This window comes from Aotus nancymaae, unplaced genomic scaffold (genome assembly GCF_030222135.1).
Source record: "Aotus nancymaae isolate 86718 unplaced genomic scaffold, 86718_ANA_hifiasm-v0.15.2.pri h1tg000019l, whole genome shotgun sequence".
Lineage (NCBI taxonomy): Eukaryota > Metazoa > Chordata > Mammalia > Primates > Aotidae > Aotus > Aotus nancymaae.
Window position 1 is genome coordinate 5,604,641 of NW_026988431.1, and position 21,918 is coordinate 5,626,558.

Sequence of the window (21,918 nt, forward strand, 5' to 3'; positions counted from 1 at the left end):
TGGGAGACTACCATCTAAGAACAATACATTGACATATTTGGTTTCTTTTGAGATCCCTCTTCTTGGCTTATAGATGTCCACCTTCTTGCTATGTCTTCAAATGGTCTTTCTTCTGTGCATGTCTATGTTCTAATCTCCTCTTCTTATAAGGAAGCCAGTCATAATGGATTACGGCCCATCTTACTTTGGTCTGATTTTCATTTAATTACCACTTTAAGAATCATATCTGCAAATATGGCCACATTCTGAGGTACTAGGGGTTAGACTTCAACATGTGAACTTTGAGGGAACATAATTCAGACCATAACCATAAGTAATAGAGCAAGAACATGAATCTAGGTATTGATTGAGATGTGTGTGTGTGTGCACGTGCGCATACATGTGTGCATGTGTGTGCATGCATGTGTGCACATGTGTGTGTGTGTGTTGGAATAAGTCCACCATAGTCTCTCTATGAAAGCCAACATCCTATTTTATTCATGTAGAATAGCTGAACATGAATGAAAACAAGATAGTGAGCCAGAATATACAGCTTTAAGAATGTTATGTTGAAAAGCACAATGTAAAATAGTAAAGGATTCTGGAAAGATAGCAGCAATGGTAGTTAGTTTTAGAATATTCTGAAATTTCCCCATAAATAGAGGTAGAGCAACTATAACAGCAAAGCAAACCTGGCACATACCATCTATGATAATACTAAGTGGTAAGCTACCCACATGAACACCAAAATAGGAAGAAACGGGCACAAACTACTAAAAATTATATGACCCACACAGTAATAACATCTGTTTGAGAGGAAGGAGGGTGGGAGGAAGAGGAATGAGAACTTCAAACTGCAACAAGCATTTAATGGAAAGTGCAGCAAGTTGAACTAAGGACAGCAGCCAAAAACTGTGAGGTGGATTGCAACAAAATCTGAAAGTGTTGGAAAAGTGTGGGCCCTATGAACCAACCAACAAAGATCCATTCCAGGACAAAAGCTCACAGGATGAGAAACTACTGGGAGCAAAATCTAAACTGAAGAGGACAAGATCAATAAGAAAGAAAGGAAAAAGAAGATACAAACAAAAGTGGGGATATAACATCAAAAGCACCAATCATGAAAAAAATGATAAAGTGGAGTTCATTAAAATAAAACGTATCTACTCTGCAAACGTCACTATTGAAAGAATAAGATGACAAGCCACAGAGTGGGAGAAAATATTTCCAAAATACATATCTGATAAGACAGTGATATCAAAAATATACAAAAAACTCTTCAAACTTTACAACAAAAAAATGAACAACCAGATTTTAAAATGGGCAAAAAATCTCAACAGACACCCTACCGAACAAGAGACACAAGATGGCAAATAAGCACATAAAAAGATATTCAAAAGGATATGTCCTTAGGAAAATACAAATTAAAACAATGAAATACCACTACACATCTATTAGAATGACCAAAATCCAGAACACTAATAATACCAAATACCGGCAAGGAGGTGAAGCAACATTGTTGGGAAGGCAAAATAAAACAGCCACTTTGGAAGACAGTTTAGCATTTTCTTAATAACACACACACACACACACACACACACACACACACACACATAATCATAGCATATTTTCCAGCAAATGCACTCCTTGATATTTACCCAAAGGAACTGAAAACATATCCATATAAAAGCCTGCACATTGATGTGTATAGAAGCTTTATTCATAACTGCCCAAACTTGGAAGTAACCAAGATATCCTTCAGTAGGTGAATGCATAAATTGTCCTCCATATAGGCAATGGAATATTATTCCGTAGCAAAAATACATGAGTAATCAAGCCATAAAAGGACATGGAGGAAATGTAAATGCATATTAGTAAATAAAAGAAGATAGTCTGAAAAAGCTAAATACTATATAATCCCAACTATATGGCATTCTAGAAAAGATAACACTATGAGGATAGTAAAAAGATAAATGGTCATCAAGAATTTGGAGGGATGAAAGGATAAATAGGAGATGAACAGAGAATTTTTAGGCCAGTAAAACTATTCTGTATATACTATAATGATGGACATGTGTCAAAACCCACAGAATATATAACTCAAAAAATGAATCCTAATGTACAGACTTTATTGATAATGATGAGTGAATTCTGTTTCATAGATTATAACAAATGTACCATACCAGTGTGGGATGTTGATGGTTGGGCAGCTGTGTGTGTCAGAGGGAGAAGGGGACATATGGAAACTCTCCATACTTTCCACTCAATTTTTCTGCAAACCTAAAACTCCTCTAAAAGCTAAAGTAGAATAATTAAAATAATAAAAATTTAAAGTTTTAAAAATTTAAAAATAAACATGGGGGAGAGAAAAACCTAGGAAATTTCAAAAGGCAGGCCTATTTTTGATACTTTGAGAAAACGATAAAATAAGGGCTCTGGAACTCTGAATTAGGGGAAAAAAGCTAAAAAAAAAACAAAACCAACTATCCTCTAACATATGGTTCAACAAGCTCAAGTAGATTCATTTCTTTGTATTTCTCCCTCTATTGAAAAATCTGGATATTATATATGAAACAAACATTAAAAAATTCTCAAAGTTGAAGAAAAAGTGATATATTAGCTAGGGATCCTGTGACTTGAGGAATGACATAGCAGTGCGTTTCTTACGCTTTGTATTCCTCAACTGGGTGCTGAAGAAGTCAGCAACCCAGAAATACCAGTGAATACAACCATACAAACCAAAGAAAGCTCCAATAAAGCCTGCTCTTTTTAGCCAAAGGACCAAGAGAGGAGAAGCCCAGCAAGACAGAAGACTTATACAGAATAACTGCTCTATCACAGACAAACGCAATGGAAAATATATGGCCTCTACATTTACCCCCATACCAAAGGCCAGTTGTGAGCCTGGACTGCAAATCACCCAGCAATAATGAAGCACCCTTCCTGTTCAGGTGGTGGCAGAAAAAGCTTAGTAGGAAGCCAAGATTTTTACCACCTTCCAGTATTAATAAGATACCATATGGTATCAGTGAAATTCACCTGGCAACAATAAAAAGGTCACCCTACCCTTACTAGCTAGGGTTGTGAGTGGGGAGCTTGAACTCTCACCTTTGCCCAGTGGAATTGAGGCACTCTCCCCTCCCTTGTAAATCAGTAGAGGCTGAGTGGGGAACCTCGACTCTTACTCCCATGTGGGAGTAACAAAGAGGGGCTCTTGCATATCCTGCTGATGTAGTAGCAAAAGTAGCATGCTAAATAGGTTTAAATAAGATCCAAAATAAAAAGAATATAAAGTCTAGTAAATAAATAGGAAATATAAAGAACCAAATGAACATTTAGAACTGAAAATACAATATTTTTAAAAGCTCAATGGATACTTTTAATACAATGTGAATATAACAGAAAAAAGAATCAGTGAACTTAAAGAGAACAATAGGAATAATTCAATCTGAACAACAGAGAGAAAATGGACTAAAAAAAAAGTTAGCACTCCTTCTTGCCTTTTGAACAAATAAGAATTCATTTCATAGAAAATTACTCAAGAAGAAAAGATTCTAGTAGAATCTAATATAAAGTTGTTATTGTAAAAATAAATAATACCCCTACCAAAAAGTGAAAGCTTATCAGAGAGGCATGGCCTTACAAAGATCAAAATTGTACCTGAAATTTCAAGTTGAAATAATAGAAAATAAGAAAGTAATACAAGTAATGAAAAAATCAACATAAATTATAATTAGAACAACTGAAAAAAAAAAAAAAAGAAGTGATAACAGGAACACATAGACATGTAGAAGGGAATAAGAGACATTAGGGCCTACCAGAAGGTGGAAGGTGGAAGGATCAGGAAAAATAACTAAGGGGTACTAGGATTAATACCTAGGTGATGAAATAATTTTAACAAAAAAGACTAAACTAGAAGAAACACAAAAGCCATTGATAATACCTTTCAGAAAAACAAAAAAGAAAAATTTAAATTTGAAAAATTGAAAAGATAAAAACAGTTTAAGAAAAAGTAATACAAAAGATAGACAAAGAAGATCCACCATAAGTAATATCAAAATCCTAAAGTAAGAAAATCAAAGCAATGCAACAGAACAAACATAATAGGTTATAATAAACCTTAGATAAAAATAACACTTGAAGTTATATACTGGAAGTGCACACTGCCTACTTGGGAAAACCAGCCCAGGATGAGAAATATTGCAATATAATAAATCTACATAAATCTAAAGAAAAAAATTTTTAGGTATCTAGGCAACAATTATAGAATACATTCTTTTCAAATGGTCATGAAATATTCATAAGATATGCCACAAGAAGGTATGGTGGGCCACACAATATGATTCAGTGGAACTGATTACAACAGATTTAAATGAGAACTCAATAAGATGCATTAAAATACCCCAATATTCAGTAAAGACACACTTCTTCTAAATAACCCATTTCAAAAATAAATCACAAAGAAAATCAGTAAATATTTCAAAATAATAAAACATATCAAAATTTGTATGATGAAGCTACAGCACTACTTAGAGAGAAATTTATAGCTTTAATTGCCTATATTGGGAAGAAAATAAGATTTGGATTCAGTTACCTAACCTCCCAATTTAAAAAGCTTGAAAAAAACCCCAAAGAAATATGGAAAAGAACAATGATAAGAAATTAAGAAACAAGTAGACAAAAGAAAAATGTTGACTCTTTGAAAAGATTTTTAATATCCATAAACCTAGCAAGACTACACCTCAAAAGTAATAAAACAGCACAAACCTTACCTTGGCCAATTCTGTAATTTTACCAAAACCAGGCTTCCAAGAGGGAGCTGTGAATAGACAATCTTAAATCCACTCCGATGAAGCTGAGACTCTTCAGGGAAGTCTTCTTCAGAAATTGAGCAGTTATTATATCTTGAATCAGTGTTCATGAAGCAGTACCAAGGTTCATTATGATCAACTTTGCCTGCATCCTCATTTGATAACAATCTCCATTTCAAACAATTTTCATTTTCACATTGAACCCACATTTTGTTTACATACATGTTTTCCACTGAGGAATCCATTGCATAGTTACAATATTCAATCTTACCATCCAAATTTTCTTTATCCATAAGGCATTTAATCTGGAAAATAAGAAAGAAGAAAATAACAGAATGAGGATTCAAACCAAAATCAGAGAAATTTCTCTTTGATATCTTCTGCACCCATCCTCTATCCTTCAAAGACTGCATATGTTGAACACGTTGTTTCCACCTATCTAGAAACAAAGGAACAAACTGGAAACAACAATCGTTCTGATCCTAAAATGCCCCAAAATTAAAAATAGAAAAATATGATGGAGCCAAAGGGAAGTAGAGGTTAACTATAATTTCTATTGACCGACTATACAGCACACATCTGGTATCTATCAAGTATATTTTGCCATGATAACAGCTAAGCCTTACTGAATGCTGACTATGCACCAGGTATATTCTAAGTGCTTTATACACATGACTCATATAGTCTTCCCAACAACCTTATTATGCCCATTTTTACAGACAAAGCTGAAGCTAAGAAAAGTAAAGCAATTTGTTTAAGGTCCTGGAGCTGGTACACAGTATAGCTGGAATTTAAATGCAGGCAGTTTAAGTCTAAGTTTGTGATCTTACCCATTAGTTTGTACTGCTTCTTGGGTATATATACAGCATGACCAAATAATCCTTTTCTTCTGTCTCAGGAAATGAAATGCAGCAAAATATTTCAACATATAAAAATTTAACGTTTTTTAAGTTAAAGAAATCTCTTAAAATAGTTTTACCTTTTATTCATTATTAATTCAATTTCTCAGAGCTTTCTAGTTAGAAAAATGTTAAACATATAAAATATTGGAATTGTATAACAAAGCCCCCAAATTCTAGCTTCAATAACAATGTATGTAATAAGAAATATTATAAATAAAATACAAGTAAAACTAATTATTGGCAACTTATTTTGCAATACAAAGCCTATTTCTTAAAAATGGAAAGACTGATGTACCATATACATGAATTAGTAAAACACTACTAACCAAGTATAAGCACCATTTAAAGAACCCTTTCATTCATAAGTTAATCATATATTTAGAAGCTCACTTACTTATATTTGTCATATACCTTACCAGGGCCACTACAAATTGCTTTAGAAATTTGTCAATATATTTCAAAAGCCATAGTTCAAAAATTTTGACCTATTAATCCCACTCACGCAAATGTAATAAAATAAATTTTAAAAAGACCAACCAACACATACAAAGACAAAAATATTCAGTGTAACACTGTTTATGATATTGAAAAAGTGAAAAAGTCTAAATGCAGAATCAAATCTAGCAGAAGATAAAAACTTTTACTAATGATATTTGTATTAATGTGGTTAATTCTTTAGTTGATGAGAAAATGCATAAGGAGCAAACTGCAATGTGCATTGTAACTGAAGTGAATAAATTTTTTCTCTACTCTCTGGGTCACGAGTCAGTAAAGCAGAAGTGATTGAGTTCAGTCTTTGGAACCAGATTATATGTTACTCACAGAGTCCCTGTCCTTTGCTAGACTTTCCCTTCACATCAAGTTTGTGTGTGTAACACCTTTTTTTGCTTGTTTAGTTCCAATCTTCATATATTGTCTTACTCTACTGGCTAAGACAGTATAATATTGACCAGAAGCCATGATAGTAGATTTCTTCTCCTAATTTTAAAGAGAATGCTTCCAATGTTTGATTGTTACGTTGGGAGTATGGTTTTTGTAGAGATCATTAAAAGGTTACAGAAAGTTGTTTTCCTTCTATTACCAGCTTACCAAAAGGATTTGTTTGTTGTTATTAATCATAATGTGGTGTTTAATTTAATCAAATTCTTTTCTGCATATACTGAGATAAATATATGATTTTTCTTTTAAGATCATTAATTGAGTACATTGTATTGATGGATTTTTGAATAATAGCCTATACTTGCATTCTGGATAATCTCCACCTGGTTATACCTCATAAGTTTTTAATATACATTGCCTTATTTAGTTCATTAATAATTAAGATTTTCCACATGTATGTATAAATAACATTTGTCTATTATTTTATTTCTCCTTTTGTCTTTGTCTGGTTTTGATACCAAGATTGTAAAAGTCTCATCAAATGAAGTGAAAAATGTTCCCCCATTTATGGAAAGTTTGCCTAAGGGAGGAATTTTCTAATTTCAACATAAATTTTATGAATTTTAGTATATCTACTATATTTCTCACTATATTTCTCTTTCACTTTGAAGTTTATGCCCTCTCATTTTTTCATTTCTCTTGTCAGAACTTATTAAACAACCAGAATTTAAGTCTCCTTATTTTTCTGAATTCTATTTAATGAATAGCTGCACTTTTCTTAATTCTTTCTTTTTACTTTCTTTGGACATTCTTTGTTGCTCTCATTTTTCCCTTCTTGAGCTGATGCTTAGTTAATTCATTTTCAGTCTTTGTTAATATGAACATTCAAGGTTATACATTCCTCTCTCAGTATCGCTTTGTTATTTAGTTTTAAATACACGATTTCAATTCATCTTTCACCTATGAGTTACTTAATTTAAAAAATTCAGCCGGGCGTGGTGGCTCACGCATGTAATCCCAGCACTTTGGGAGGCCGAGGAGGGCAGATCACAAGGTCAAGAGATTGAGACCATCCTGGCCAACATGGTGAAATCCTGTCTCTACTAAAAATACAAAAATTAGCTGAGCGTGGTGGCGTGCGCCTGTAGTCCTAGCTACTGAGGAGGCTGAGGCAGGAGAATTGCTTGAACCTGGGAGGCGGAGGTGCACTCCAGCCTGGCGCCTGGGTACAGAACAAGACACTGTCTCAAAAAAAAAAAAAAAAAAAAAAAAAAAAAAAAAAATCAGAAGGCAAGGGTATTTAAGAGTTATCTTTTTGTTATTGATTTTTAATGCAATTGTATTTTGTTTAGAGAATATAATCTGTGTGATATTGATTTTCTGGCAATTGTTTTGTGGTCCTACTTAATACTTGTGAATGTTATATGTGTGCAGAAAAACGATATGTATTATTCAATTGTTGGGTGCAAGGTGTACATTTAATCATTATACCAAGCTTGTGTCAACCATTATAAATAAAATTTTATGATTGTGGGGTTAGTTTTCTCTATCGATACTAAATCGTTATATATTAATTACTAAAAGGGCTGTTAAAATCTCCCATAGTAATTGTGGATTTGTCAATTTATCCACACAATTTTGTCGTTTCTTTGCTTATTAAATATGTATATGTTCAGATTTGTTACATCTTGCTTGTGAATTCTTTCTCATTTTATGTAACGATGCAATTTATCCCTAATAATATTCTTTGCCTATTAAAATCTATTTGGTCCACTATTAACATAGCAATTAAGATAGTAATTATGTTTTTGATTGGCCTGGTCCTGGTTATAACTTTTACCATCTCTTTACTTTTAGCCTTTCCAATACTAAGGGTTTTTTTTTTTCCCCTCTGCCTCCTGTAAAGAGTATATAGTTGGGATTTGCATTTTTATCCAATCTAAGATATGATCTGATAACCAGTGGTTTTAGTTCATATACTTTATTTTGACACTGATATACTTGCATTTTTGTGCACATCTTATTATGCTATTTCTTTACTTTTCTCCTTTTCTAACTTGTATTGAAAAAAATTAATTTTATTCTTCTCTATACTGGTTTTAGCAAGTTTATGTTATTTTTATTACTTTAATAGTTACCCTTAATACTATTTTGTTTTTTTCTGCGACAGAGTGTTGCTCCGTAGCCCAGGCTGCAGTGCCGTGGCGCGATCTCAGCTCACAGCAACCTCTGCTTCCCAGGTCCCAGTTCAAGCAATTCTCCTGCCTCTGCCTCCTGAGTAGCTGGGATTACAGGTATGCACCACCACGCCCAGCTAATTTTTGTATTTTTAATAGAGATGGGGTTTCACGAGGATGGCCAGGCTGGTCTTGAACTCCTGACCTCGTGATTCGCCTGCTTTGGCCTCCCAAAGCGCTGGGGTGACAGGCATGAGCAACCCCATCCGGCCAATACTACTCTTAATACGCGATTTAACAAGGTATAAATTAATGAATATCTCTACCTTCTTCAAAATAACAGAATGTTTTAATTCAGATGGACTTTGTGTCTTTATCTCATTTCTTTCCAGCATCGGAGTATTATTTTGCATTTATACCTCAAAATTAGTTATAATTATCACGTATGTTTCCTACAATGCTCATTTAGATTTTCCATATGTTTTCCAGTTTCTTTACCATTATTACTTGCTACACCTAAGAGTATTCATTGAATAAAGATAGTGAGAAAAAAGGAGTAAATAGTGGCTGGGCGTGGTTGCTCACGCCTGTAATCCCAGCACTTTGAGGGGCCGAGCCTGGTGAATAGTTTGAGGCCAGGAGTTTGAGACCAGCTTGGTCAACATAGCGAAACCCTGTCTCTACTAAAAATACAAAAATTAGCCGGGCGTGGTGGCAGGTGCCTGTAATCCCAGCTACTCACGAGGCTGAGGCAGGAGAATCGCTTGAACCTCGGGAAGGCTGAGGTTGCTGTGAGCCAAGATCGTGCCACTGCACTCTAGCCTGGGTGACAGAGTGAGACTCTGTCTTAAAAAAAAAAAAAAAGAAGGAGAAAATAGAAAAAAAATTAAGTCATCTGGAATTTTCTGTGTTTGTGAATGATTAAGTTGGAAGACTCTACTTTTTGTCTAAGTAGATAACCAATGATATAAATAATATTTATTTATCTTTTAGTAATTGATCCAAAATGGCTCTTTATTCTAATTCATATATGTGCACATTAATCTATTTCTGGGCTCTGTATTCCTTTGTTTTAGATGTCTTTCCCTGTACCAAAAGAGATCCAGAAAATTCTAAGTCTGAAGCAGGTATTGAGACTCTGCGTGGACAACTGAGCTGAGGGAAAATATTTGGAGTACAGTTCTAGAAAGAATGAGATTATCAATAACAAGTTCTTTCAAGGACATTCTATTTATTTTTATTTCATAAGAAAAAATAGACTTTACTAATACTTAACATCAAATTGACACTGGAATCTTCACTAAGACCACATGTAAGCTGGTCATATGTGAGGTCTCCTGTTGAAAAGGTGGGAGATGCCATAACTTAAGAGGGTTTCACAAATGTGCCTTTCAGTTATTCATTTACAATTACTATAATACAACGTATTGAAGTTACATTTAACTAAACAAATTTATATTTATTAAAAGTTTATAGAATATATTATCTAGATAAAACTATTCCTCACAAAATAGTCGCTTAAAAATATCTACAAAGAAACAGACTAGACAATATTAATAATGCAAATAAATGAAGTATGAGAGAGAAGACAGAATAAAGTAATTACTGTCACTCAATCACCTAGGATTTTGTCCAACTTGCAACCAATGGATTGCTATAAAAGAAAAACCGCTCTAAGTTTGTGGCACCACATCAATGGAAAGCTTATGGAAATTCATTATGAAAGTCTATTATAAAATGTTAAGGGGATTAAAAGATTACTTTTAAATGGTAGATAAGGTTTTCAGATTTTCTTAGGAGGTTGGTTCTTATAGTGGATAATACTGAGAAGATAAATTAACACTAAGAAAATGTCATTATTACTTAAATAGTGATACTCATTTTCAATTGCATCTAACTTAAACCTCTTGGTATTTTAGATTTGATATGTTTTATCCAGGCTAATAGAATTTAGAATACAGATCATAAAATACTTATTCTTTTCAAACCATATTCTCATTGTTTCCATTACCTTTTCTCCAACACTTTGCTGTTTTTCAAAATTCCTGCCACATACAGATGATGCAAATAACGAGGAAGTAAATGCGATCACAAGAATGCTAGAGTCTTTGAAGGGATCCCTCTACAATCATACCTAAGTAGACTACAATTAGTTTATAAAACATTGACAAATGCAAAGCTATGCTGAGTACAGTATTTGCTTTGCTCAATTTTTGTTTTTATTTCATAACTTAGTTATATTGAACCAGAAAATGCAGAAAACCAAAATATTAAATTTTAGAAAATAGAAAACACAGAATGTCTATTTAAAATTATAAAGTCTTAAGTTCAAGGAAATGGATGTGAATGGTTATGGACACTCAATTATCTTTTTTGTTTGTTTGTTTTGAGATGGACTCTGGGTCTGTCACCAGGATGGAGTGCAGTGGCATGATCTCTGTTCACTGCAACCTCTGCCTCCCGGGTCCAAGCGATTCTCCTGCCTCAGCCTCCTGAGTAGCTGGGACCTCCGCCTCCCAGGTTCAAGCAATTCTTCTGTCTCAGCCTCCTGAGTAGCAGGGACTACAGGTACATACCACCACGTCCAGCTATTTTTTGTATTTTTAGTAGAGAGGGGGTTTCACCATATTGGTCAGGATGATCCACCCTTGTGATCTGCCTGCCTCAGCCTCCCAAAGTGCTGAGATTACAGGCATGAGCCACCACACCCAGCTGACACTCAATTTTCAGTCAGACAACTCTACCACATTTTACTAGGCAAATTAACCACTCAAAATCTCTGATCCCATACCTGGGGATAATAAAAGTACTACTTACTACCCTATATTGAATTCCTAGTATATTATTTTGCACACTATAGATACTCAATATTTTTTGAATAAACGGATGACTTTAAGCATTAATTTAAATATTGAGTTCCTATTAAATGTTAGACACTGATATATTAAATGTTAGACACTGTGAACAAAAGGTGATCAAGAAACAATCCCTGTTCCTGACTTCATCAACAGAAAAACATAGATGCCAAGTTCCATAAAATAGTTGGTAAATGTATTACAGTGTGATAAATGTTAGATGTACAAATACCTAGGAGAACACAAACGAGAAAATTTTCCTAAAATAGGAGGGCTCCATGAAGGATGCATGGAGCAGCTAGCATTTTAGCTGAACCTGAAAAGATAAGTAGTTCACTTTGGCGAGGTGAAGGAGGAAAGAAGCGCATAAGAGGAAAGACCACATGCAATGGCTCAAGCCTGTAATCTCCACGTTTTGGAAGGTCAAGGCGAGAGGATCACTTGTGCCCAGGAGTTTGAGACCAGCCTGGGCAACACAGTGAGACTCGATCTCTACCAAAAATAAATAAATTAGTTGGGTGTGATGGGGCACACCTGTATTCCCATTATTCAGAAGGTTGAGGCAGGAGGATTGCTTGAGCTCAGGAGTTGGAAGCTGCAGTGATCTATGCACACCACTGCAATGTAGCCTGGCAAACAGACCAAGACCTCATCTGTCAAAAAAAAAAAAAAGAAAATTCTGTGAAAACATGCATGAACATATAAAGATGCAAAGCATGTACAAAAATATTGAGCTGAGCTGTTAGAACACTTTTTAAGGGAAGCAAAGGTCATAGAAAGGGTGAAAAAACTCAGGAGAGTCTTATTTACCACATTAGATTAATAGACATTATTATCCTGGAAGCAAAAAGGAGTCCTTGTCTGTTTAAAACTAAAAGTATCACAAAAAATTAGATATTTCATAATTGCCAAGACGCAAATTTTTATATTCAGATATCTCAGCAATCACATTATATCTTCCAATCAATATCCTCTCAAAGTCATGATGTAGTTGTCATTTCCTATACATGAATGGACTTGATAAGTTAAAGTATAAGCTCACCAAAAAGTGCACAATGATTTTCTCATGCTATGACTAGACAACAGTGACCATGAAAGTGTTTCAAGAACACTGATGACTTCTAAAGCATTTTCAGGGTCACTCTCCCATTTTATTCCATTTTCTTGGATAATAGATCTTGGCTTCTTTTGAGATGGCTAATTTCTTTATCAGATGATCATTAGGTCACACCCTTCATGTTCTCTTCTGAACATGCTTTCTCATTCTTTACTATATGTGGAGGCTGAGAAGTTTCCAAATCTTTAAGCACTCCTGTTTCGATTAACAATTCTATCTTTAAATCATTTCTCTCCTCTTACACTTTACTATTAGCAGTCAAGAGGAGCCAAGCCACAGCTTTAGCACTTTGCTCAGATACTTCCCTCAGCCAAATATTCAATTTAATCACTCACAGTTCTACCTTCCACAAAACACTAGAACTTGAACACAATTGAGCCAATTTTTTATCACATTATAACAAAGATGGCCCTTCCTCTATTGCTTTATGATATGTCCCTCATTTCCATTGGAGAATGGCCTCTCATCAAAATGGCCTTTACTGTCTGTATTTCTACCAACATTCTCCTCAGGATTACTTAGGTATTGTTTAAGAAGATTGAGACATTCTGTACTGCACTCCTCTTTTCTTTTTGGGCCCTCACCAGAATTACCCTTAACAGTCCATTTACAGCAATGTATGCTTTTTCTGGCATGCCCCTCAAAACTCTGCAAGCCTCTACCCTAAAGCTACTATCACATTTTTAGGAAATTATTACAGCAGCACCTCCACTTCTCTGTAGCAATTTCCTGCCTTAGTATGTTCAGGTTGCAAATCCCTACCACCTAATGCCACTTCCCAAAGGCTCTACATCCTATTATCTTGGGGGTTAGGATTTCAAATATGAATTCTGGGGGACACAGACATTCAGAGCATAGCAATATTATGTGGAAAGATAGACATCGAAGATGGAATTGAAAAATGATTTAGGAAAAGTACTCATATGAATAAGCTTTAGGAATTTCATAAACAAATTTATGTTACTTATATTTTCTTTTTTTCTGTGAGATGTGATAAGAATATGTGTCTAAATGAATTCAAAATAAATGTTTTGATTTCCATAGGTTATTGGGGAACAAATGCTGTTGGTTACATAAGTCCTTTAGTGGTGATTTGTGATATTTTGGTGCACCCATCATTCAACCAGTATACACTGCACCCTATTTGTAGTCTTTTATCCCTCATCCCCCTTCCATCATTTCCCTCTAAGTCACCAAAGTTCATGTGTCATTCTTTGCCTCTTCATAGCTTAGCTCCCACTTACGAGTGAGAACATATGATGTTTGGCTTTCCATTCCTGAGTTATATCACTTAGAAAAATAGTCTCCAATCGCATCCAGGTCACTGTGAATGCCATTATTTCATTCTTTTTAATGGCTAAGTAATATTTGATCTCATATATATATAATGGTTTCTTTATTCACTGGTTGGTTGATAGGCATTTGGCTTGGTTCCATGTTTTTGCAATAGCAAACTGTGCTGCCATAAACATTCATGTGCAGGTATATTTTTCATAAAATGAATTCTTTTCCTCTGGGTACAAAGCCAGTAAAATGGTAGTTCTACTTTTAGTTCTTTAAGCAATCTCCATACTGTTTTCCATAGTGGTTGTGCTAGTTTACTTTCCTACCAGCAGTGTAGAAATGTTCCCTGTTCACCATATCCATGTCAACATCTACTGTTTTTTGATTTTTTTTATTAGGGCCATTCTTGTAGAAGTAAGGTGGTATCGCACTGTAGTTTTAATTTGTATTTCCCTGATCATTCATGATATTGAGCATTTTTTCATATGTTAGTTGGTCATTTGTATATCTTCTTCGAAGAACTGTCTATTCATGTCCTTAGGCCACTTTTTGATGGTTTTTTTTTTTTTCTTGTTCATTTATATGAGTTCATTGTAGATTCTGGATACTAGTCCTTTGTCAGATGTATAGATTGTGAAGATTTTTTTTCCACCTTCTGGGTTATTCTGCTGACTGTTCCTTTGCCATGAAAAAGCTCTTTAATTAAGTCCCAGCTATTTTTCTTTGTTTTTAGTTTCTTGGTCATGAAGTCCTTGCCTAAGCCAATGTCTAGAAAGGGTTTCCAATATTATATTCCAGAATTTTTATAGTTTTAGGTTTTAGATTAAGTCCTTAATCCATCTTGAGTTGATTTTTGTATAAGATGAGAGATAAGGATCAAATTTCATTCTCCTACATGTGGCTAACTAATTATCCCAACACCTTTTATTGAAAAGGGTATCCTTTCCTCACTTCATATTTTTATTTGCTTAGTCGAAGATCCACTGACTTACCTAAGTATTTGGGTTTATTTCTGGGTATTCTGTTCTGTTGGTCTATGTGCCAATTTTAGGACTTATTTTTGTTGGTAATTTTTAAATAACCATTTCAATGTTGCTGCTTGTTACTGGTCTGCTCAGGGTATCTAATTCTTCCTGATTTAAGCTAAGAGGAGTCTATCTTTCCAGGAATTTATCCATCTTTTCTAGGTTTTCTAGTTTATGTGTTTAAAAGTGTTCATAGTAGCCTTGAATAATGTTGTGTATTTCTGTGGTGTCAGCTGTAATGTCTCCTATTTCATTTCTGATTGAGCTTATTTGGATTTTCTCTCTTCTTTTCTAGGTTAAACTTGCTAATAGTCTATCAGTTTTATTTATCTTTTCAAAGAACTAGCTTTTTGTTTATCTTTTGTATTTTTTGTTTCAATTTCATTTAGTTCTGTCTGGTTGAGGGCTTTTCGGCCCCGTCCCCCAGCCATGTGGAAAGGGCCTAATCCCCCATAAAGGAGGCCCTTCCTCCCCCACAGGGAGGGTCCCTTATCTCACTCTACCCTGGCCTGACTCAAGACCAGCAACCTTCCCGCCCAGCAACTCACTAAACCAATCACCATCCGCCCCATCAGCTCTCCCGTAACCTTCCGTCCCACTAGCTCCCGCCTGGCAGGCTTCCTGCCCAGCAACCAACCTAGCCAATTACTACCTGCCAGGTCAGCTCTTCCACCGCCCCTGGCCCTCTGTCCCTATAAAGCCGACCGAACAAAGAAAGCACGCGCGATTCCTCCCTGCCCGCTCGAGTCGCCCGGAGATCCCAATAAAGCCGGTACAGGTCACCACGCGTCCTGCCTCGTGTCGATCGAGCGCCTGCCTGCTCCCATGGGTCGGGGTCCCACAGCCGGGGTCGCACAACTGGTGCCGAAAACCCGGGAGGTTCGGGCTGCTGGGCTGCCCGCAGCCCCCTCCCCCGGCGACCCCTCCGGATCTGGCCGTTCTGCACTCTGAGTGAGGTAGGACTGATTTTATTACTCTTCTCCTGCCTTACCTTTCCTTCCCTGTGGGGCGCACGGCAGGCCCTCCCAACTCCAACTCCACGGATCTCTCGCCAAGCGCCGGCCGGCCCAAGCACGATCCTCCAACCAGGCTCCAGGAGCCTTCTGGAAGCGCCGGACAGGGGACGCCCTCTCTGACTCTTCCTCTCTCCAATTCTCCGAGTATTTGTAGTGTTCGGGGGATGCCTCGTCCTACATTTACTCTTTCCAATTCGCCGAGTGTTTGTAGTGTTTGGGGGACGCCTCTTCCTACATTTACTCGGTAGTTGGCAGGGAACCACTGCCGCGCCACCCATGGGGAACACAGAGTCCAAAATACCCCTTAACACTCCTCTTGGGTGTTTGTTGCGAAATTTTTCCAAATTAGGATACTCGCAAACCTTAAGACGAAAGAAACTTATTTTCTTGTCTCAAGTGGCATGGCCTCAGTACCAGCTCGATAACCAGTCACATTGGCCCCCAACTGGTACTTTCGATTTCAACATCCTTCGTGATCTTGATAATTTCTTCCGCCGCACCGGCAAAGAGTGCGAGGTGCCTTATGTGCAGGCTTTTTGGGATCTCCGTACCCACCCGGACCTTTGCTCTGCTTGTTCCACACATCAAGTTCTCCTAGCCCAGGTTCCTTACTGTAAATCCTCCACCGTTTCCGCCACCACTCCCCCGCCTTACTCAGTGCAGGAGGACCTGCCTGACCACCTGTCCCCTCCCCCTCTTGCCGTTGGCTCTGCCCCCGTGGCTCCGGAAACTCATCTGTCTCCTCCCGTCAACCCCAGTCGCCAGTTACCACCAGTTGTCAGCCCTTCCCCCCCTCTCTCCACGCTTCCCGCCTTAGAAACTCCTCCTCCCTTTGTTCCCTCAGCGGCCACCCCCTCCACGCTCCCTGCCTCAGAGGCCCCACCCTCTCTTGCCTCTCCAGTAGCCACTCCCCCCACGCTTCCCGCCTCGGAAACTCCTCCCTCCTTTGTTTCCCCTGCGACCGCTCCTCCTGCACCTCCCGCCCTAGAGGCTCCTCCCCCTCTTCCTGCTACTCCAGCAACTACCCCTCCCACACCACAAACACCACTCCCTCCTACTTCCCCGGTGGCGGCCCCCACCCGCTCACACCAGCCTACACTCCTAGCACCTCTCCGTGAGGTGGCCGGGTCGGAAGGCTTAGTAAGGGTACATGTCCCCTTCTCTCTCCAGGACCTAGCTCAGATCGAGCGTAGGCTCGGCTCTTTCTCAGCCGACCCCTCTACTTATATCAAGGAGTTCCAATACCTCACTCAGGCTTACAGCCTTACTTGGCACGATATACGTGTCATCTGTACTTCCACCCTCACTGCTGAAGAACATGAGCGCATCCTGGCGGTGGCCAGACACCAGGCAGATAGAGATCATGCTCTAAACCCCAACCAAATCCCTGTGGGTACTGAAGTTCTTCCCAATGTTGATCCTCAGTGGAACTACCAGGCGCATACCGGGTCCCACATCCCACTACAGGACCGCATGATCTTATACCTTCTTAGGGGCATGGATATAGTTTCCAACAAGGTTGTAAATTATGACAAACTCAGGGAAGTCACCCAGAAGGCAGATGAAAACCCCGCCCTTTTCCTTGGCTGCTTACAGGAGGCTCTTGTCCGCTACACTCGACTGGACCTGGCATCCCAAAATGGGGCCACGGTCCTAGCCTCCCATTTCATTTCCCAGTCTGCCCCCGATATCAGGAAGAAACTTAAAAAGGTAGAGGAGGGTCCGGAAACCCCCATACAAGACCTGGTAAAAATGGCCTTTAAAGTTTTTAATGCCAGGGAGGACACAGCTGAGGCAGCCCGCCAAGCCCGAATGAAGCAGAAAGTCACTTTGCTAGCTGCCGCTCTGAGGCCGGCAGGAACCCAAAAGCCAAGAGGCAACTCCTGCCCTCCTCCTGGAGCGTGCTTCAAATGTGGAAAAGAAGGACACTGGTCCTCAACATGCCCCCAGCCTCGTCTGCCTACTAAGCCCTGTCCTATTTGTCAGCTCATGGGACACTGGAAGTCGGATTGCCCCAACTTACCCAGGGTCCCAGCCCCTCCAGGCTGACGCACTGGGCAGCAGGGAGTATCCGCTGGAGGCCTGGAACCTGGCTCCACGACCCAGGATCCAGACACCCAGAATTCCCCGTTCCCAGAATTGCTGGGGCTGTTGGACGAGTAGTGGTGCCCTGGCTCCCCAACTCCAGTTACCCTTGCCGAGCCCAGGGTTACGTTCAAGGTAGCGGGTAAAAGTGTCTCCTTCTTGCTCGACACGGGGGCTACCTATTCTGTGCTCCCCACTTATCCTGGACAAATTGTTCCTTCCCAGGTCTCTATTATGGGGATTGATGGAACTCCTAGCACCCCAGGCCAGACCTTGCCACTTACATGCTCATACGGCCCCATCTAGTTTACTCACTCCTTCTTAGTAATTCCATCTTGCCCGGTGCCCTTACTGGGCCAAGATATCCTCTCCAAACTAAACACCAGCATTACCTTCTCCCCAACCGCTCAGTGTGACTTTCTCTTACTGGCCTACGCTCCCGAATGTCCACAATCCGCAGACAGATTATCTGCCCTTCTCCCCAAAGTTAATCCCCAGGTTTGGAACATAGACAGTCCCACAGTAGCGACTCACCATCAGCCCATTAAAATCCTCCTCCAAGAACACTCCCCTAAGTTCCTTTGCCGCCCCCAATTCCCCATCTCCAAGGCTCACCGCGTTGGCCTCAGGCCCATCATTGAACGGCTTAAAAGCTGTGGCCTCTTAATCCCTATCAATTCCCCTTGTAACACCCCTATCCTTCCTGTCCGCAAACCTTCAGGGCAGTATAGGCTGGTCCAGGACTTACGTCTAGTCAACGCGGCAGTTGTTCCCATACACCCAGTTTTCCTCAACCCTTACACATTGCTCTCACATATCCCTCCAGACACTACCTACTTTTCGGTGCTGGACCTTAAGGATGCATTTTTCACCATTCCCCTCGATCCGAGCTCATACTTCATTTTTGCCTTCACCTGGGAAGATCCCCTCACAGGAGTCTCCCAGCAACTTATGTGGACGGTCCTCCCTCAGGGGTTTCAAGACAGTCCCCACCTGTTTGGGCAGGCATTAGCCCATGACCTACTCAATTGTGACCTTACGCCCTCGTCAGTCCTCCAATATGTGGACGACCTGTTGGTCTGTTCCCCCAGTCGCCCTGAGTGCATACGGGCCACCACCGCTCTCCTGAACTTTTTAGGTGGCAAGGGGTACCGAGTATCCCCCGGTAAGGTCCAAATAGCCTCCTCTTCAATCACCTACTTGGGGTTACAGTTAACGCCCGGGAAAAAGTCCATCACGGTCGACCGGCTACAGGCTCTTAGAACTCTTCAGCCCCCGCAGTCAGCCCAGGAAATACTCTCCTTTTTGGGCTTGGTTGGGTTTTTCCGCCACTGGGTACCTAACTATGCGGCCCTAGCCAAACCTCTGTATCAGGCCGCATCTGAAACCCCTACGGGACCACTCTCTTCCCAGGGCACGGTTACCCAGGCTTTTAGGACACTCCTCAAAGCTTTATGTACATCCACCAGCCTGGCCTTGCCCAATCCCAGCCTGCCCTTTCACCTGTACACAGATGAAAAGTCCCACACTGCAGTAGGAGTCCTAGCGCAGCCAGTGGGAAACACCCTCTTACCAGTGGCTTACCTCTCCAAACAACTCGACCCCACTGAAAAGGGATGGCAGCCATGTCTCCGCGCCCTGGCTGCGGCGGCTGCCCTCACCACTGAAGCCCTTAAAATCAACCTACAGCTTCCCCTTCAGGTGTTTTCCCCTCATAGGCTAACTGAACTCCTCACTCACCGGTCACTGCCACATCTGGGGCCATCCAGAATCCAACTAATACACCTACTCTTCATCGAAAATCCTGACATCACTCTTTCACACTGTGCGGCCTTAAACCCGGCCACTCTTCTTCCCACCCCCTCAGGACCCACTCCAGACCACCATTGTCCTGAAATCCTGGCTGAGGCACAGTCCCCTCGCCCAGACCTCCAGTCAACACCTTTGCCGACAGCCCTCACTCTGTTTGTCGACGGCAGCTCCATCCCACATCCTTCTGGCCCCAAGACGGCTGCCTATGCTGTAGTCACACAAACAGACATCATTGAAACTCATTCCCTTCCCTTGGGCACCACCTCACAACAGGCCGAGCTAGTGGCCCTCACTCAGGCCCTAAAATGGGCCAGAGACAAAGAAGTTAACATCTACACAGACTCAAAATACGCCTTTCTCATTGCCCACTCCCATTGCATGATCTGGAAAGAATGGGGTTTCCTCACCACTAAAGGTACCCCTGTCTTAAATGGCAAACTTATTGCCAATCTCATTCAAGCTATCCAACTCCCCAACAAAGTGGCAATCATCCACTGCAAGGGACACCAAACCACTGGCTCCACAGTGGCAGAAGGCAATGCCTTTGCTGACAGGGTGGCTAAGGACACTGCAAGGAATCACCCGCCCCCTGCCCATCTTTATTTCCTGTCCAAATCATACAGCCCATGTTACTCAGATCAAGAAAAACAATCCTTACAAAACACCCCAGGAGTTGCATTTAAAGATAAGTGGGCCTTTAAACACAACCTTCTCATTCTCCCAAAACAACAACGAACTCAAATAATCCAAGATATTCACAACTCTCTTCATATCGGGCCCAAGGCCCTGCTCCACTTCCTCAGTCCACTCTTACATCCAGACGGTCTCTCCCAAACCATTCATGAGGTCCATGCGAAGTGCCTCACCTGTGCCAGGGTTAACCCTCAGGGGTCCTGCCACCCCCGCAAACAACTCCACCAATTATGAGGGTTTCTTCCAGGCCAAGATTGGCAAATTGACTTCACTCATATGCCTAAACACAAGCAGTACCGATATCTTTTAACCATTGTGGATACCTTTTCAGGCTGGATTGAGGCTTACCCTACAGCATCTGAGTCTGCAGAAACGGTAACCACCCATCTAATCCAGGACATCATACCCCGCTTTGGACTCCCGGCTACCATCCAGTCTGACAATGGTCCTGCCTTTGTCTCCAAGGTTACTAACGCTGTCTCTACTGCCCTAGGAATTCAGTGGAAGTTACACACCGCTTACCACCCACAATCCTCCGGTAAGGTATAGCGGGCCAATGGCCTCATCAAAGAGCAGCTAACGAAGCTCATGTTAGAGCTTCGCCAGTCTTGGGTAACCTTGCTTCCCATTGCCCTCGCCTGACTAAGAGCAGCCCCTCGGGGCCCATCACAGCTCAGTCCATTTGAGCTGCTGTACGGTCGCCCCTTCCTGCTCTCAACCCCATCACCTCCTGACACTACTCCCTTAGGAGAATACCTCCCTTATTTCACCCTTCTCCGGAGCCTTCTCCGCGAACACGCTAACGCCTCTCTTCCCCAACCTACTCAGCCATCCGACGGCACTCAGAAAATCTCTCCACGGGATTCGGTCCTTATAAAATCTCTGACACCGAAACCTCTCACTCCAAGGTGGGAAGGCCCGTACACGGTCATCCTCACCACCCCGTCGGTAATCAAAATCGCAGAAATTCAGTCTTGGATTCATCTGTCACGGGTCAAGAGGGTCCCACATGGCTCCTCCCCACTGTGGAAAACTATTCTTACTGGCCCTCTGTCTATCAAACTTACCAAAATGTAAGGGCAACACCCCCTATGTCTGGAGGTTTTATCTAACTGAAAATTATACCAAGACCGCCTTTATCTGTGACACTCCTCCCTATAGTCACAACCAGCTCTTAACAACCTCTGATTGCCCCCCCGACGGATGCAAAACCCCCATTTCCCTAAACTTCACCCAATTTTACAATGTGCCCAACTCGCTTAGATCTCTCCTATGCTTCAACT

At 40.2% G+C, this 21,918-nt stretch overlaps 1 protein-coding gene across 3 annotated transcripts in view; it reads right to left on the minus strand.

Moving 5' to 3' along the window:
- The window catches only part of ZCWPW2 (zinc finger CW-type and PWWP domain containing 2), a 408,857-nt gene that overhangs the window by 365,191 nt on the left and 21,748 nt on the right, over positions 1-21,918 (minus strand). For all 3 annotated transcript variants that reach the window (XM_064378597.1, XM_064378599.1, XM_064378598.1), the window contains exon 2: positions 4,752-5,095. In XM_064378597.1, coding sequence (XP_064234667.1) covers positions 4,752-5,095 — 344 coding nt within the window. The remainder of the gene's footprint in view (positions 1-4,751; positions 5,096-21,918) is intronic.